The following is a 19,067-nucleotide window of genomic DNA, read 5'->3' as shown; positions in this document are numbered from 1 at the left end:
AGAGCGAAACTCCATCTAAAAAGAAAGAAAGAGAGAGAGAAAACCTACAACTGACATAAGTCCTTTTAAAATTTTAATTTAATTTAATTTTTTTTAAGAGATGGGGGGGGTCTCACTTTGTTCAGGCTGGTCTTGAACTCTTGGCTTCAAGCAATCTTCCTGCCTTGGCCTCCCAAATTGCTGGGATTACAGGCATGAGCAACTGTGCCTAGACCTGCAATCATTTTGCTGTTGTTGTTTTGAGACAGGATCTCCTTGGGTCACCACTCCCCACCAGGCTGGAGTACAGTGGTGTGATCTCAGCTAACTGCAACCTCTGCCTTCCAGGCTCAAGTGATCCTCCCACCTCAGTCTCCCAAGTAGCTGGGACTACAGGCACACACCATCATACACCCAGCTAATTTTTGTATTTTTTTGTAGAGATGAGGCTTTGCCTTGTTGCCCACGCTGGTCTCAAATTCCCGGGCTCAAGTGATCCACCTGCCTCGCCCTCCCAAAGTGCTGGGACTACAGGCATGAGCCACTGCACCCAGCCACTGACATCATTCTTTTTTTTTTTTTTTTGAGATGGAGTATTGCCCTGTCTCCTAGGCTGGAGTGCAGTGGCGTCATCTTGGCTCACTGCAACCTCCACCTCCTGGGCTCAAGTGATTCTCCTGCCTCAGCCTCCCGAGTAGCTGGGATTACAGGCAAATGCCACCACGCCCAGCTAATTTTTTGTATTTTTAGTAGAGATGGGGTTTCACCATGTTGGCCAGGCTGGTCTCGAACTCCTGGCCTCAAGTGATCCACCCACCTCGGCCTCCCAAAGTGCTGGGATTACAGGCATGAGCCACCGCGCCCAGCCTCCTTACATCATTCCTAATGGTGAGACTGAACACTTACAGAATAGTGATGGAGGGCATCTTTGCCTCGCTCCTGAGATCAGCCTCCAGAGTAGCTGGGGCAACATGCACATGACACCATGCTCGGCTCATTTTTTTTTTTTTTTCCTTTTTGTAGAGACAAAGTCTCATTATGTTGCCTAGGCTGGTTTTGAACTCCTGGGCTCAAGCAATCCTCCTGCCTCGGCCTCCCAAAGTGTTGAGATTACAGGCATGAGCCACCACGCCTGGCCTATCTTGACAACTTTCCTGTGAATCTAAAATTATTCCAAAATTAGAAGTTGATTTAAAAAACACAATGAGATACCATGACACACCTATTAGAAAGCTGACAATACTAAATGCTAGCACATTACTCAAGTGATTTTAAAAGTTATGTACACTCAAAAACCTATACACAATGCAGGTTCCTCAAAAAACTAAAAATAGAACTACAGCACGATCCAGCAATTCCACAACTGGGTACAGATCCAAAAGAAAGGAAATTAATATGTCAAAGAGATATTTGCACTCATGATCACTGCGGCACTATTCATAACTGTCAAAATATGAAACCAGCCCATCAACAGATAAATAAAGAAAATGTGTTACATTTATACAATGGAATATTATTAAGTCATAAAAAGAATGAAATCCTGTCATTTGCAACAACATGGGTGGAACTAGGGACCATTAGGTTAAGTGAAATAAGCCAAGCACAGAAAGACAAATATCACATGCTCTCACTCATATGTGGGGGCTAAAAAAGTGGATCACATGAAGATAGAGAGTAGATCGGTGGTTATCAGAGGCTGGAAAAGGGGACGGTGGGGTGAGAGGGAATGTGGAGAAAAAAAGAGAATGTAAATGTATTTATTACCACTGAACTGTATACTTATAAATGGCAAAGATGGTAAATTATGTATGTATATTTTACCTCAATAAAAAAAACTTACAAATGTTTATAGTGGCTTTATTCATAATTGGCAAAAACTGGAAACAAGCAGGATGTCCAATAATTGAATGGAAAAAACAAACTGGTACATCAATACAAGGAATACTATTCAGCAATAAAAAGGAACAAGTTAGCTGGGAGCCGTGGCTTATGCCCGTAATCCCAACACTTTGGGAGGCCAAGGCGGGTGGATCGCCTAAGGTCAGGACTTCGAGACCAGTCTGGCCAGCATGGTGAAATCCCATCTCTACTAAAAATGCAAAAATTAGTTGGGTGTGGTGGTTGGCACCTGTAATCCCAGCTACTCGGGAAGCTGAGGCGGGAGACTCGCTTGAACCCAGGAGGCAGAGGTTGTAGTGAGCCAAGATCGCACCATTGCCCTCTAGCCTGGGCAACAGAGTGAGACACTTTGTCAAAAAAAAGAAAAAAGAAAAAAAAAAGGAACAAGTTATCGAGTCACCTAGCAAGAAGGCTGAATCACAAATGCATTTTAATAAATGAAGCCAGACTCAAAAGGCTACATATTGTATGATTCCATTTATGGGACACTCTGGAAAAGACAAAATCATAAGAACAGGAGACAAATCAGTTGCCAGGAGCTGTGGTTGACTGACTAAAGGGGCCGCACAAGGGAAATTTTTAGGGAGAACTGTTTTCTATGGTACTGGGGTGATAAATGGAGTGGTGGACTTAATGCACTCATCAAAACTCATGCCAAATGAATGTTACTGTATGCAAATTTTAAAAAAATTAACCAAGATGTCACGGTGTCCAAGGATGGAATGCAGCTTGTGACAAATGAATCTAACAGTATTATAAATGTGTGCCAATACTTCAATGAAGGGGATAAGGGAAAAAGGAGCTGACCTCAGGACTTTGGAAAACTGTTTTGAGTGGCTACTGTAAGGCTAAAGACAAGACTATACAATACCAACTGCACTCTAGTTGGTAAATAAGTTTCTCACAGGGGTATGGGTTAGTAATTATAAAACTATATTATATTTATACTAGGGTTAAACAAATAAGTGAATAAAATGTACATAATGAAAGCCAGGTTTCTCACTTTCAGAGTAAGAAGTCACAAAAAAGCAAGGGAAGGGATGCTAGAATGAACCCTGTGGTGCCGGATTAGGGTCAGAGGTATTTTAAAAGATAGCTAGATACAGGATTATACATGTGTGTATATATACAGGTTAATAGTCATACATGTATTTTTTACCTTTGTCTGTTGAAAGGGCCTAGAACCAGTGGTACTTCATTAGCAAAGGACACACCTAGCACCCAGATCTTGGCTTCTAACTATCATTCTAGAATAAAAGAAACCAGGGTTCCTTAGAGAAATGGTTGATACTAGTTCTGGAGCAAGGAAAAATACAGGATGAGCCTGGAGCATCTTGTAGGGCCAGAAAGTAAGGAAGTGTTCAAAATTCAAAAGGATGGGGCATGTCAAAGTTGTCCCTTTGGTTATGTTAACATTTAGGGAAGCTGGGTAAGGGATATACAGAAACTTTCTGTACTATCTTTGCAATTTTTCTGTAAACCTAAAATCATTCCAATATAAAAAGTTTATTTTAAAAAAGCCCACAAATGTCCAGTAGCATCTCATCTCACTCAGACTACTATAGAAGCCAAAGTCTCTACAGTGGCCTACAAGGCCCTACATTATCTGACTCTCTCTCTACTACTTCTCGGACCTCATCTACTATGTTTGTTGAATAATTGAATGAATTATTCCCTAAAACAAAAGAACCCAAGTCTGACTAATCTGGAGAACTATCAAAAAAGGAATATTCCAAGGGTACATCTCAAAGATTTCTGAATCAGGCTTTCTGAGGTGGGAGTAGAAAATTTGTTTATTGGCTGGTCTCGGTGGCTTATGCCTGTAATCTCAGCACTTTGGGAGGCTGAGGCGGATGAATTGCATGAGCCCAGGAGTTTGAGACTAGCCTGGGCAACATGGCAAAATGCCGTCTCTACAAAAAATGCAAAAATTAACTGGGTATGGTGGCGCACGACTGTAGTTCCAGCTACCTGGGAGGCTGAGGTGAATGGATTGCTTGAGCCCAGGAGTCGGAGGCAGGAGGATTGTTTGAGCCCCGGAGACAGAGGTTGCAGTGAGCCAAGATTGCATCACTACACTCTAGCCTGGGCAACAGAGTGAGACTCTGTCAAAAAAAAGAGAGGAGAGGAGAGGGGAGAGGAGGGGAAATGTGTTTATGTATTTATGTATTTGAGACAAGTTCTCACTCTGCTGCCCAAGCTGGAGTGCAGTGGAGCGATCATGGGTCACTGCAGCCTTAACCTCCCTGGGCTCAGGTGATCCTCCCACCTCAGCCTCCAACTAGCTAGGACTATAGGTGCACACCATCATACGCAGCTAATTTTTGTAGAGACAGGGTTTTGCCATGTTGCCCAGGCTGGTCTTGAACTCCTAGGCTCAAGCGATCCACCTGCCTCAGCCTCCCAAAGTACTAGAATTACAGGTGTGAGCCACCGTGCCTGGCTGAAAATGTACATTTTTAAAAGCACCCTGGATGATTCTGAGAATTATTCAGCTTTGGAGATCCTCATGATGGAAAACAATGAATTCTCTTATTAAGCAGTCAAATAGCTTTATTAAATATTAAAAATAAATGTGACTATTGCAACTAAAGAGGAAAATTGAGAGACTCTGAGGTGCAAATTATTTAAGATACATGGGAATTCTCAAAAAAAAAAATAATAAATAAGATGACCCTTAGTTCAGTACAGTGGTTCTCAACTGGGAGCAATTTTGCCTCCTTCCCACACCCCTGGGGACATCTGGCAACATCTGGAAACATTTTTGGTTACCACAACTGGGGTGGTGTTTTATTGGCATCTAATGGGTACAGGCCAGAGATGCTGCCAAACATCTTGTAAGGTATAGGACAGCCTCTCATAACAAAGAATTACCTGGCCTAAAACGTCTGTACTGCCACAGTTGAGAAACCCTGCCTTAGGATGACTGATGGCCGCTTTCAGATAAGGGCCCAGTCCATCCAACTCCTGCTAGGATATCGCCACTGCCAGCCTACTCACTATTCCACAGGAATCAATGCACTGCTGAGCAGCTTAAAAGTTTTCCCCAACTTTTTATTTTGAAAATTTCTATACATTATAGAAGGGTTGAAAGAATAGCATAAATATGCATTTGTCCTTCACTTACACCCACCAAAAGTTAACATTTGTCCCCATTTGCTTTATTACAAAATAAACACCATCTATCTGCACATATATGCTTTGTTTTGCTGAGTCATTTGAAAGTAGCAGACATAAGAACGCTTCAACATGTATCTCCTGCATAACCACACCACCATTATCATACCAAAGGATATTAACGATAATTCTATCTCATCTTCAAACTTCCCCACTTCTCCCAAATATGCCTTTTACAACTCACTCCAACCCAATCTAAGATCCAATCAAGGTTCACTCATTGCATTTAGTTATGTCTCTTTAGTTTCTTAATCCAGAATAATTCCCCCATCTTTTTTGTTTTCCATTATACTGTCTGAAGAGACCTAGCCAGTTGTCTTGTAGAAGGTCTTCTATTTTGGATTTGTCTTATTTCCTTATGGTGTCATTTAACATATTTATTTTCTTCCTACAAACTAGAAGCCTTGGCTCAATTAGATTCAGGTTACTTTGGCAAGAACACTCTACATGTGATGTTGTGTATTGTTTTCACTGCATCACATCACAAATAACACACGTCAGGCTGTCCATCAATGATGCTGTTTGATCACTGGGTTAACATGGTGATCACCAAATTTCTGCTGTAAAGGTACACTTCCCCCTTTGAATTAGGATTAGGATGTATAAATATCCTCTTTTTTTTTGAGACAGAGTCTTGCTCTTTCACACAGGCTGGAGTGCAGTGGCGTGATCTTGGCTCACTGCAACCTCCGCCTCCCAGGTTCAAGCAATTATCTGCCTCAGCCTCCCGAGTAGCTGGGATTACAGGCGCCTGCCATCACACCAGGCTAATTTTCGTATTTTTAGTAGAGACGGGGTTTCACCACGTTGGCCAGGCTGGTCTCAAACTCCTGACCTCATGATCTACCCACCTCGGCCTCCCAAAGTGTTGGGATTACAGGCATAAGCCACCACGCCCAGCCAAATATCCTACTTCTTAGCAACTTTTACCCCAATAGTTTTAGCACCCACTGATAATCTTTGTCTGAAATAATTATTACATTGGGGTTGGAAATGGTGATTTCCAAAGTCCATCATTCCTTCTGCATTTTTTAGCTCACAATATTCTGTAAACAGCAGATGAACATTCTTTTCTTCCCTCCCCTTTTTGTTTAACAATATGGATGCATAGATTTCTGTTGCTAAATCATTACCTTCATTCTTCTTCTCTTTTTTTGGGACAAGGTCTTGCTCTGTTGCCCAGGCTGTAGTGCAGTGGTGTGAGCATAACTCACTGCAGCCTCAAGCTCCTGGGCTCCAGTGACCTCCCACCTCAGCTCCTGAGTAGCTGGGACTACAGGTGTGTATCATCCCTAGCTAATTTTTGTATTTTTTGTAGAGACAGGGTCTTGCTACGTTGCCCAGGTGGGTTTCAAACTCCTGGCCTTAAGCAATCCTTCCACCTCACCCTCCCAAAATGCTGGGATTACAGGGGTTAAGCACTACATCCAGTCCCAGTATTCTTTTTAATTGTTAAATTGTCCCGAATTTGGCCCATGGAAACTCCTTCAAGCTGGCTCCTAAGATCTTCTGATATGAACTCATCAGTCTTTGAATACCTCCTATAGGCATCTCTGGTTTTTAAGACTTTGTTCCCATATCAAAATGGTTGCATTAAAGGGGCCAGGTCAGAATTTCCTACATATATTCTGGGGTAGAGTCATGCAGTGGGTCACAGCAAGTCCTTGCTACCACTACAGTAACCACAAAAGTATTATCAAATACTGCATTAATACTTACCAGCTGAGTTACACCCAGCATTACATATTATCCTAACAATCCTCTAACATTTGCATACAGATTTTTGCAGTTTATTATAATGTTTTTATACATAAAGAGCACATAAAATGCAGATGTGCCCTCTCTCTAGGGTATACCCAATCAACACTGCATATTACTATACATATTTGCTCAGGCCAGTCAAGGAAAGCCTGATGAGCCTTGAGCAAACAATGTACCCACTCCGAACAGGTAAAGAGTACTTTGTCCTCTAGAATCAATACACCTTCAAATACAGGTAGGCAAACAGTAACCCTTCAGGTGGGCACACATACTCAAGTTCCTCTCTTTGAAGACCTATATCCAGTATCTGAAATTTATTGGTGGCATTTACCCATTAGGGAAAACAATTCTAATTATACACGGGAAGTTAATCCATCATATTAAATACATAAAATAGTATACCACTTTATATTTCTTATTTCTTTTCCGGTATGATTAAAGCATACTGAAGATAGAAAGAATCTTTATCAAGTGCTTTGCAACTCTGAGCAGGGAGTATGAAATATTTACTCACACTATAAAGGTACAACGATAATACAATAATTAAAATAATAAGATACATAATAAAATGTGACTTTCAGTACTAAGAACAGAGGATAGGGAAAAAAAAGAATGCCTAATTTCTAGTTAGTTATCTAGGGCTCCTTGAGTGATGTGAAATTTTGACATCTCTGAACAATAACAGAAAAAAAGAACAAATGAGAAAGAGAAGGCAATGTAAAAGAAATGTTAAAGGCAAAAGTAAATCAAATTGGTATGTAAAGAAAATATCCACAAAAGTATACCAATCATCCAGAAGGTACCTTTGTTCAGAAGAGGAAGGAAGTCAGGTGCTTTTTCCTGAAAAACCCTTTGAGCATCCTCAGCTTTCATGGACACTTCCTTTGTCTGAACTAGGAAAAAGCCTTTACCAACCATCTGTGAAAATAAAATTTCATTGAGATTTTAAAATGAACTTCTGAGACTAAAACAATGATTTCCTATTCTAGTATTTCTCTGTATAAAATGCAACAACAGCACACTGATTTTTGTTTTAATTATAAGTCTAATTCAGGGTGTTTGCTATAATAAGTTCTCACTATATATATATAAGATTTTTTCTTACAGATGGGTGGTTCTGGTTTAGTAAGAGTAAGGGTCAAATAAATGTGAATTATCTCTCAAGTTTAAAACATGATTAAAATTTTTCTACGACCAGATGGAAGTTTTAGTTTGGTGATACTGCAAATGTCCAATAAGAAGAGAATGGTTAAGTAAATTATGGTACAGTCACATGATGAAATGCCATAGTTCATTACATTTATCATAGTTGATTAAATACAACAAAGATGTTATAATAAGATGAGGGAAAGCTTATGTAATAATGTTAATTTTACTTTTATTTATTTATTTATTTTTCTTTTCTTTTCTTTTTTTTTTTTTTTTGAGACAGGGTGTCACTCTGTTGCCCAGGCTGGAATGTAGTGGTGCAATCATAGCTCACTGCAGCCTCAAACTCCTGGGCTCAAACGATTCTCCCACCTCGGCCTCCCAAGCAGCTAGGACTACAGGCCTGTGCCACCATGCCTGGCTAATTTTTTAAATTTTTTTGTAGAGACAGGTTCTCGCCATGTTGCCAGGCTGATCCTGAACTCCTGGGCTCAAGCCATCCTCCTGCCTCAGCCACCCAAGATGCTGGAATTATAAGCATGAGCTACTGTATCTGGCCAATAATGTTACTTTTAAAAGGCATGATACAAATTTATATAGTATAGCACAATAATGGTAGATCACACTTATGGAGCACTTACTATGTGGCAGGCAGTTTTATGTACTTTACATATATATATTTAACCCTCTCATGAAGTAGGTATCATTACCCTCATTGTACAGATGTGAAAACTAAGGCACACAGTGATTAAGGAACTTGCCCAAGGACATTTAACAATTAAGTGACAGAGCTGTGATTCAAACCTAGTTAATCCAATTACAGACTAAATAAATTTAAAAATTATTCCTAAAAAGATTATTCAAGGTATGGCACAATTATGTATTGATTTTAAACTTATTTTACTCTTTCTTATTTCTATAATTCTCCACAATGAGGACATATTAATTTTTAAAGTAATTATGAAAGTAGTTTTTAAAAATGCAAAGTCAGCCCAGCATCATGGCTCACACCTGCATTCCAAGCACTCTGAGAGGCCAAGTTGGGAGGATTGCTTGAGACTAGGAGTTTGAGACCAGCCTGGGCAACACAGCAAGACCCCATCTTTATAAAAAATTTTTTTAAATTAGCCAGATGTGGTGGTGTGTGCCTGTAGCCCTAGCTACTCAGGAGGCTGAGGCGGGAGGATCCCTTAAGCCCAGGAGTTAGAGGCTACGCTGAGCTATGATCTCATCACTGCACTCCAGCCTGGACAACAGAGCAAAACCTTGTCTCTAAAAAAAAAAAGTAGTCATTCCAACCACTTAATTTTTAGCAAAGCTTGTTAGGTTTTTAATAATTAAAAGTAACATATATTCTCAACACAGAACATCTGAAAAATAAAAAATAGAAATAAAGAAATATCAACCAGGGTGCTACAACTAAAAGATACTACTGCCGTACAGGCATACCCTCCCAGTTTTCTTTTTCTCCCATTACAGAAATAATATATGCTCATTGTTAAATCCACAGAACTACAAAAAAAAAAAAAAAAACTCTTAATAAAATAAAATGACTGTTAACATTTAAGTATCTATAACTTTCCAGACTTACCTACTTAAAAAAATCAGTTACTTACATAATATTCTACAGATTTTCACTTACTTGATTGTGACATTTTCTACATAAAATCAGTTTTAATGGCTGATAGTATTTCATCCTGTGGCTACATTATTCCATACCATTCCATCAAATTTTATCAAACTCAAATCCTATTTCAGAATCTTGAAATACCCTCATTCAATGCTGCCTCCAAAAAAAGAAACATACATTTAAAAATTGTAGAGAATTACATGGACATCACTGCCAGATGACTGTAAAATAAAAATATCAGAAACAATTCTACCTCTCTTATTTTCTAGAGTGCTTATCATCTCTCATTTTATAAACACAAACTGATACGATTATGATGATTACTTCAAAATAATATTACCTAAATAATAAACTATATTTTAATATTTCCCCACAGATATTTGGAGAGACTCCTTTTCATGAAAATTCTTCTACTTTTAAAGACTTGAAAACAGTAGTAACTACCCAACTTCAATTTCAAATGATGAAATACTCTCAAACAATTCAAACTATTTTATTCTACTTTATCCTGTACATATCTGTGATGTAGGTAAGAGAAGTCAAGGAATGTGATTTTTATTGTTTGTTTTTGAGCCGGAGTCTTGCTCTCTCGCCCAGGCTGGAATGCAGTGGTGTGATCTCGGCTCACTGCAACCTCTGCCTCGTGGGTTCAAGCAGTTCCCTGCCACAGCCTCCCGAGTAGCTGGGATTACAAGCGCCCACCACCACGCCTGGATAAGTTTTGTATTTTTAGTAGAGACGGGGTTTCTCCATCTTGGCGAGGCTGGTCTTGAACTCCTGACCTCATGATCCACCCGCCTCGGCCTCCCAAAGTGCTGGGATTACAGGCGTGAGCCACCATGCCTGGCCGGAATCTGATTTTTACGTGAGAAAACCAAAGTCTAGTAACTTCTCTTGGCTTCCTATGGAGTGTACTTTCTGCTTTACCCAGCCTTTTTAGACTTCCTACCCTCTCTCAAATTGTATACTTCTTATTGCAAAAAAAAAAAAAAAAGTATTTAATGCATTAAAACAATGTGAAACAAAATTCTGTGATCCTCCTGGGGTTTAGCAAATATAGAGTTAGCAATCATAGTTTCAGTCTAAGCTGTCCTAAGACACTTGTGTTATGACATGAGAAAGATGCAAGTTTTATTTTTTTCATCTCAAGATTCACTAGCTTCTATACATATTTCCCTGTGAACTCATTTCATTTTTTAAAAATGTAATCTCTCAATATAATATGTAAGTCTTTTGTCTTTCAGCATGTTTTAATACCCTCTTCACATGTAATTGGTATTTTATTTTTTATTTTTGTTTGTTCTCTTCATTCCTTAATTCTGTACTTTCAGAATAAGATAGGATAACTATAGCCAAATAGTCCCTAGACTGGAAGGCCCTAGAGTCCACATGCTTTCAGTCACATTCCTGCTCCACCAGGCATTCAGCAACTTGCCTTTACCACTGAGGCAGCATAACAGCATCATGTTTAAGGGTTAAGATGTGGCCTACACAGCTAGACTGCCTGGACTGGAATCATGGCTCTGCTGTTTACCAGCTGAATGGCCTTTTGCAAGGTACTTACCCTCTTTTGGTCTATTTTTCATATCTGTAAAATGGGGAATAATAGCACTTATTTCATAGAGTTGTTTTGAGTATTGAGTTAATTCATTTAAATTCCTTTCCATAGTGCCTGGCATATAGTAAACACTATGTAAGTGTTAGTTATTATTGTCGCTGTGGGATTATTGTTTATATTGTATTCCAGGGGATATCTAAAGAACATCATTCTTCCTGGTCATATTCTTTTCAAGGGCACACAAAACTGCCATTTCACATACCAGATACCAAAGGTTAAAAGGTTAAGAACATTTGATGACTCATGAAGAAACACTGTTTTGATGGCTTTTCTCTTTAAACATGCTAAATATTCTTTATGTCCACTCCTCATTACCTACGAAAAAGGAGTTTAACCTAAATAATTACATATTTTGAAAATTGTATGTAGTTTTTTTAAAAAAAATCACCATACAGCATAATGAAAGCATTTACCTCTCAGATGTTGGATTAACATGTGATCAGATAGCTCAAAAGCCAGAAGCACATTTTTCTATATCTTACCAGATTCATAGAATGTTTTTATCACATAGGCATAAGTAAAAAAGAAAATCTAAAAGTCTTAAAATTATACTTTGACTTCTGTTGGTTTAAAAACTATACCTCAGATATACTTTGTAGATTTCAGACATTTCTACATGGGTTTTCTACATTGTGGAATGTATAGCTATTGAGAGGTATTCATTTTTAATATTTTCCTAAAATCATTCCTTTTGATATGTTCCAACTTTAAAAAAAAATCCATTCAAAAAGAGACTTGATGAGTTTTCCAGCTGAGCATGGTGGCTCTTGCCTATAATCCCAGCACTTTGGGAGGCCGAGGTGAGTAGATTGCTTGAGGTCAGGAATTAGAGACCAGCCTAACCAACATGGCAAAACCCTGTCTCTACTAAAAATACAAAAATTAGCAGGCATGGTGGCGGGCATCTGTAATCCCAGCTACTTGGGAGGCTGAGGCAGGAGAATCGCTTAAACCCAGGAGGCAGAGGTTGCAGTGAGCTGAGATGGCGCCACTATACTCCAGTCTGGGAGACAAAGTGAGACTCCGTCTTAAAAAAAAAAAAGACTTGATGAGTTTTCCATTCACTTCTCCATTTCTGTAAGTTTGGTTTTTAAATTCAAACAGATTCCTCCTGAAGGTACCTGATTAATGCATAATCAGTACATCCTACTGCTGTCTTCCCACTGGAGCACCCACCAACTAAGGAACTGCTGCTTCTGGAGCCCCTAACCTCTGTATCTCCAATTATTTTTCAAGCAGAAGCTGCAACCCCAAAAACCCTTCTCTACTCATGAGCTCACCAAGACCCAGTGTTCATAAGCCTATGAGTTTTGCCAACCTAGCTTCCATCTCACTCTTCTGCATCAAGCTCCCTTCTATGGCAATAAAGGAAAATAAGGAACATAATGTGGAGGTTGCTGTCACAGTCACAACAGGGTCCAAAAGTTGTATTCCTAAATGTATTTTTGGCTGAGCGTGGTGGCTCATGCCTGTAATCCCAGCACTTTGGGAGGCTGAGGCAGGCAGATCACAAGGTCAAGAAATCGAGATCATCCTGGCCAACATAGTGAAACCCTGTCTCTACTAACAATACAAAAAAATTAGCTGGGCATGGTGGCGCACACCTGTAGTCCCAGCTACTTGGGAGGCTGAGGCAGGAGAACTGCTTGAACTCAGGAGGCAGAGGTTGCAGTGAGCCGAGATCGCACTACTGCACTCCAGCCTGGTGACAGAGCGAGACCCCGTCACACACACATACATACACACACACAAATTGCATTTTCTTACCCCCTAACCAATTAGAACTCCAAAGAAATTTCCCCACTAAATAATTATAAAATGTCATGCTTTACTAAGCAGTACTACTTTTGTGAGCTTCTCTGGAAATCATCTAGTATAATGAAAACTCTAAGGGCAGAGAATTTTGTCTATGTATCTTCATCTTCAGCATATACTGTAGTTCATCATTTCTGAGTTGCTATCAATTATAAGATGCATTCCAGATAAGCAAAACCATGGAAAACAAATAGACATCCTATCATCAGTGAAATATAACAGTAACTAGCACATAATAGGTGCTTAATGCTTACTGAATTGACTTATTTTTTTTAAAGTTTCTTTGGGAAAGTATTTTGAAGCCCATGCAATCTACTTACAAACAAATGCTTAATGCCTACTGAATTGAATTATATATATTTTTAAAGTTTCTTTGAGAAAGTATTTTGAGGCCCCAGCAATCTACTTACAGACAAATCTATTGGGGGAGGGGGTGGTGGCAAAGGATTATAACTTGAGGGTTGCCTGTATTTCCAATAGCCAATTTGAAAAGAATGGAAGTACTCCATAGTGGTCCATTTTTAAATCTAGGTGTATGACTATTTCTCTTCTCTTTGTCCTTACCTCATCAATTAGCTTCCTGGCATTTGCAATAGTATAATCACCAGCAAATAAAACCACTAAGCATGATTCATCGCTGCTCTTCTGTCTCTGACCCCGGGATATTGGAACAATGCTTCTGTTGGCTTCTGTGGAAACACGAACAGCTTTGAGCTCTTCAGTAGTAGGTATAGGAACATAGTCCTGAACCACAGCTTCTTCTGGAAGAAGGCTCCAGTTGAGTTCTCCTGACACAGGTGTAAAGTCATGAATGTTACTCCATGTATTGTTGAAGATACTTAGCCCTGCATCTTTGAACTGGAAAGCTAATTCAGGATAGTACCATTGAAAACAGCCAAATTTGATATTTGAGGAAGACTCAATGATGGGTTGAGTGGCACAACACAAAAAGACTTCCAGCTTTCTACAATCTCGCACACGAAATTGTTGGCAGGCTAATGTGCACTTGCAATCTCTGCAATTCCGGAAAAACACGCTGCCTTTCACAGGTCCCAGAAAAATTATGCAGTTAGTACAGTCATCAATGGTAATTGTAGCAGAGTGATCAAAAATATAGATGTTACAGTTCTCACAGTCTTGAATGAGAAACTGTTGACCTGCTACTGTCCCAGGTAAGCGACCTACTGTTTCATCCTTCAGTCCACTGAACATGTAGTCTTTTGGATCAACCTGCAGGAACAAAACACAGACCTTGAGTATTATTAACATTATTCAACAAATATCAGCTAAATGCCTATTGGCTGCCAGGCACAGTTCTTAGTGCTGAAATAGAAATTCTTAAATCTCAAGGACTTTGAAACACAATAAGAAAATGAACAGGACAAATTGTTTCTCTCAATAATAATATAAAACTTATGATCTTAGTCAATATACACACCTCCCAGAAGACAGATCCACTCTTTTTGCTATTAAATTGTGTTCTGGGCATGAAAGCTAAAGGGTAGCCTCTGTGACACTATGGTTTGAGTTTCCCCATGCCTTAACCCAAGTGACACCTACATCATCATTGCTACTGTCAATATTGTCAGTAGGCTTTTAGCATATTTGGAATTTATATAAGTGAAAAATGTACTAAGCTTTGTAGAGTACCACAGTCAAAAAAATATTTTTAAATGATTGTTTTAATAAAAGGGACTATGAAAAATTCAATTCATATCCTATGTATCTAATGATCTTAACCACGACCTTGCTATTTCAGCTTTCTGATACTTTTTCTTTTTTGATGCTTCATTTTTAAAACTTCTACTTCTCTGAAAAATCCTGAGGCTGGGTGCAGTGGCTCTTGCTTTTAATCCCAGCACTTTGGGAGGCGGAGGTGGGAGGATCAGATGAGACCAGGAGTTCGAGACCAGCCTGGCCAACATGGCGAAACCCCGTCTCTATTAAAAATACAAAAATTACCCAGGCGTGGTGGCACACGTCTGTAATCCCAGCTACTTGGGAGGCTGAGGCACAAGAATAGCTTGAGCCTTGGAGGTGGAGGCTGCAGTGAGCCGAGATCGCACCACTGCACTCCAGCCTGGGGGACAGAGTGAGACTTTCTCTCTCTCGAAAAAAAAATAATAATAATAAAATAAAATTCTGAAAATGGGAATGTATCCAGACTGAAATATATTTCTCTATCCTTTTTCAAATCAATGTATGGGTCTCAGTTTCTAAACCCCAACTGATTTCTGCAATATGCTATAGAAAACAGAAGAACCTGAAGGCACAAGAATCACAATATGTAAATGCAAGCAAATTCGATTCAAGCATTTATTAAGCTACAATGCAATTTTTCAAATTTGGCCATTTCTATCCTTAGATCTTCCAAACTGTAGCTCAATCTTTTCTTTCTTTCTTTCTTGGCCATTTCTATCCTTAGATCTTCCAAACTATAACTCAATCTTTTCTTTCTTTCTTTCCTTCCTTCATTTTTATTTTTAGTTTTATTTATTTATTTTATTTTTTTGAAACGGAGTCTCGCTCTGTCGCCCAGGCTGGAATGCAATGGCGGTTTCTTATTTTTCTGCATTCTTCACCTCCTGGATTCAAGCGATTCTCCTGCCTCAACCTCCCGAGTAGCTGGGATTACAGGCATGTGCGACCATGCCCAGCTAATTTTGTATTTTTAGTAGAGATGGGGTTTCACCATGTTAGCTGGTCTGGTCTTAAACTCCTGACCTTGGGTGATCTGCCCGCCTCAGCCTCCCAAAGTGCTGGGATTACAGGCGTGAGCCACCGAGCCTGGCCCCTGTTTTTGTATTTTTAGTAGAGATTGGGTTTCACCATGTTAGCCAGGATGGTCTCGATCTCCTGACCTCGTGAGTCACCTGCCTCGGCCTCCCAAAGTGCTGGGATTACAGGCATGAGCCACCATGTCCGGCATTTTTCTTTTTTTTTTTTTGAGATGGAGTTTTACTCTTGTCACCCAGGCTGGAGTGCAATGGCGCGATCTTGACTCACCGCAACCTCCAACTCCTGGATTCAAGCGATTCTCCTGCCTCAACCTCCCGAGTAGCTGGGATTACAGGCATGTGCGACCATGCCCAGCTAATTTTGTATTTTTAGTAGAGATGGGGTTTCACCATGTTAGCTGGTCTGGTCTTAAACTCCTGACCTTGGGTGATCTGCCCGCCTCAGCCTCCCAAAGTGCTGGGATTACAGGCGTGAGCCACCGAGCCCAGCCCACATAATCTTTTAAACAGTATGCCTGGAAAATGTCACATTAATTTTTTTATTTTAACTGACCTATCAAAATATGGTTACTAAAAGCCTATTTTTGTTTATTCCATGTGACTTTCTTATCTACTTCAACTGTTATAACTGTTTGTGACTATATAAATTTCATGCAAAACTATTCATGCACCATAGGCTCCCATATATACAATATGTAAAAATTTGATTTACAAAGCAAAATTTAATCATCTTAATAATCAGCAAACGAGCTTAAATTGACTTAGTAATTGCACAATAGGTATTGTACTTAGCCAGTTTTACATGCTGTACTAGGAGGAGTACTGGTCTGCAGTATGAGGCAATAAAAGAGGTACTCATTTTCCAGTCCCAATTTTGTCCCCTATAATCAACCTGATCTTGAAAATGTTACCTTAACTTTCTGGATGTTCAGTCACTCTACAAATATTTGAATACCCAGTATGAGCCAGACATTGTTTTAGGCACTAAAATGAATATGACCAGCTCTTTCCATAAAAGAAGTAAACATTCACCTAAACTAAACTAAAAACAACTTGACCATGTAATGAGAGATGCTGAGAATATTCTGGAGGGGACAGAGAAGGGACCTCTGGGGCGGGGAAGAGAAGTGGGGTAGAAGTTCTGCAAAACGTGAGAATGGATAAGCTAGAGCTCGTTAGGTAAAAGGGGTAGGAATAAAGGACCCTCCCTTCCCATGCCAGGTAAAAGTAACAGAAGGAACAAAGTAAAATTCTTCAGGGAGTGGGAGGAAAACTGAAAGTAGTTTGGTGTTACACATGCTATCAGAATGCTAGTAGATGAAGCTACAGAGGTAGGCAGAAACCGGATTATAAAGCTTAGAAGTTATCCACAGACAAGAGGGAACCAGAGAAAGATTTAAATAAGCAAAATTTACATGTCAGGATAATTACTCTGATGAGATAAGGACATATGGAACATGGATTGATCTAAGAGATTATTGTAGTCATACAGAAAGGGCTGGAACCAGAGCTGTAGTTAGTAGGGAAGAAGATGATGGGATGAATTTGAGAAATACTGAGGAAAGAGAATCAGCAGACTGATAATTCAATGGCTGTAGAAGGTAAGGCAGAAGGATGAATCACAGAGGAAAGGCCATGTGAGGACACAGCAAGAAGGCAGCTGTCTGTAAGCCAGGAAGAGAGCCCTCACCAGACACTGAATCTGCTGGCACCTTGATCTTGGACTTTCCAGGCTCCAGAGCTGTGAGAAATAAACTTCTGTTATTTAAGCCACCAGTCTGTGGTATTTTGTTATGGCATCCTGTTTTAGTCTGCTCAGACTGCAAAAGCCATCCTCTTGCTATGTCATCACCAGACCTGTCCTCTGTGTGAAGGAGAGGGAGGGAGTAAGTGCAAGCTAACTGAATCTTCTTATAAGGACACTAATCCTATCAGATCAGCACTCTACCTTTATGACCTCACTTAACCTTAATTACTTCCTTAGAGGTCCCATCTCCAAATACAGCCATGTGTAGCGGGGCAGGGCTTCAAGATATGAATTTGACAAACATTCAGTCCATAACAGCTGCCACTGCTGAGGAGTTAAATGTAATTTACTATCCTAAGTATTTTCTCTGGACACTCCAGTTTTCTTAGCTCATAGGGAGAAATTAACCTGATAGCTAAAGATTTTATAGCTAAATAGTTCTGCAGTATAAAATTATTTGGATTGTCAGCACAGCCTTCCAAGGAGAAATTTAAGATTTATGTTGCTGTACTTTCTCAACAATTCCTGAAAGTTTTCAAAACAAAAAGTAACAGGAGCTAGACACAGTGGCTCACATCTGTAATCCCAGCTACTTGAGAGTGGGCCAGTGGCCTAGTGAGGCTAGAATTTTGAGACTGGCCTGGGCAACACAGTGACAACCCCCAGCTCTAAAAAAGTTTTTTAAAACTTAGCAGATTATTTGAAGTGAGTTGGTGGAAGAGGAAAAAAAAAAACCCTTAGCTGGGCATGGTGGTGTGCACCTGTAGTCCTAGCTACTCAGAAGGTTGAGGCAGGAGGACTGCTTGTGCCCAGGAGTTCAAGGCTGCAGTGAGCCATGGTCATGCCACTGCACTCCAGTCTGGGTGACAAAGCAAGACCCTGACCCTTAAAAAAAAAAAGTAATAATAAACAACTGAAACTGAAATCCATCGTAATTTTGCAGGTTACTAGTTCTGAAATAAAGTGTCTACAATCACAAACACGGAAAGGTCATGTATTAAATTATTTTTTCCTAAGAGCCATTTATGAAGTGAGTTTAGTTTAGACTGTATTTTTTTTTCTGACATAGGGTCTCACTCTGTCGCCCAGGTTGGGGTGCAGTGGCCCACTCACAGCTCACTGCAGCCTCGACCTCCACCGTTCAAGCAATTCTCCCTGCCTCAGTCTCCTGAGTAGTGGGGACTACAAGCGCACACCACCACGCACAACTTATTTTTGTATTTTCTGTAGAGATGGGGTTTTGCCATGTTGTCCAGGCTGGTCTCGAACTCCTGGACTCAAGCGATCCGCCTACCTCAGCCTCCCAAAGTGCTGGAATTACAGGCGTGCACCACTATGCGTGGCCTAGACTATTTCTTACTACAATCCTTAAAAGGTTACAAATATGCTTTTAAAAATCAAGGAAAGTGGTTGGGCATGGTGGCTCATGCTTGTAATCCCAGCACTTTGGGAGGCCGAGGTGGGTGGATCGCCTGAGGTCAGGAGTTTGAGACCAGCCTGGCCAACATGGTGAAACCCTGTCTCTACTAAAAATACAAAAATTAGCTGGGCGTG

The 19,067-nt window shown here is 40.0% G+C and overlaps 1 protein-coding gene across 1 annotated transcript in view; it reads right to left on the bottom strand.

Annotated features, from left to right (window-relative positions):
* The window catches only part of RP2 (retinitis pigmentosa 2 (X-linked recessive)), a 45,244-nt gene that overhangs the window by 15,037 nt on the left and 11,140 nt on the right, over nt 1–19,067 (bottom strand). The window contains exons 2-3 of the mRNA XM_011938692.1: nt 13,593–14,258; nt 7,620–7,734 (exon numbers count right to left, since the gene is read on the bottom strand). Of these exons, the coding sequence (XP_011794082.1) occupies nt 7,620–7,734; nt 13,593–14,258 (781 nt within the window). The remainder of the gene's footprint in view (nt 1–7,619; nt 7,735–13,592; nt 14,259–19,067) is intronic.

The sequence above is a fragment of the Colobus angolensis genome, unplaced genomic scaffold (genome assembly GCF_000951035.1).
Source record: "Colobus angolensis palliatus isolate OR3802 unplaced genomic scaffold, Cang.pa_1.0 Scaffold176, whole genome shotgun sequence".
Classification (NCBI taxonomy): domain Eukaryota; kingdom Metazoa; phylum Chordata; class Mammalia; order Primates; family Cercopithecidae; genus Colobus; species Colobus angolensis.
The sequence above is the reverse complement of the archived record's forward strand: the minus strand, read 5'-3'. Positions and strand labels throughout refer to the sequence as shown.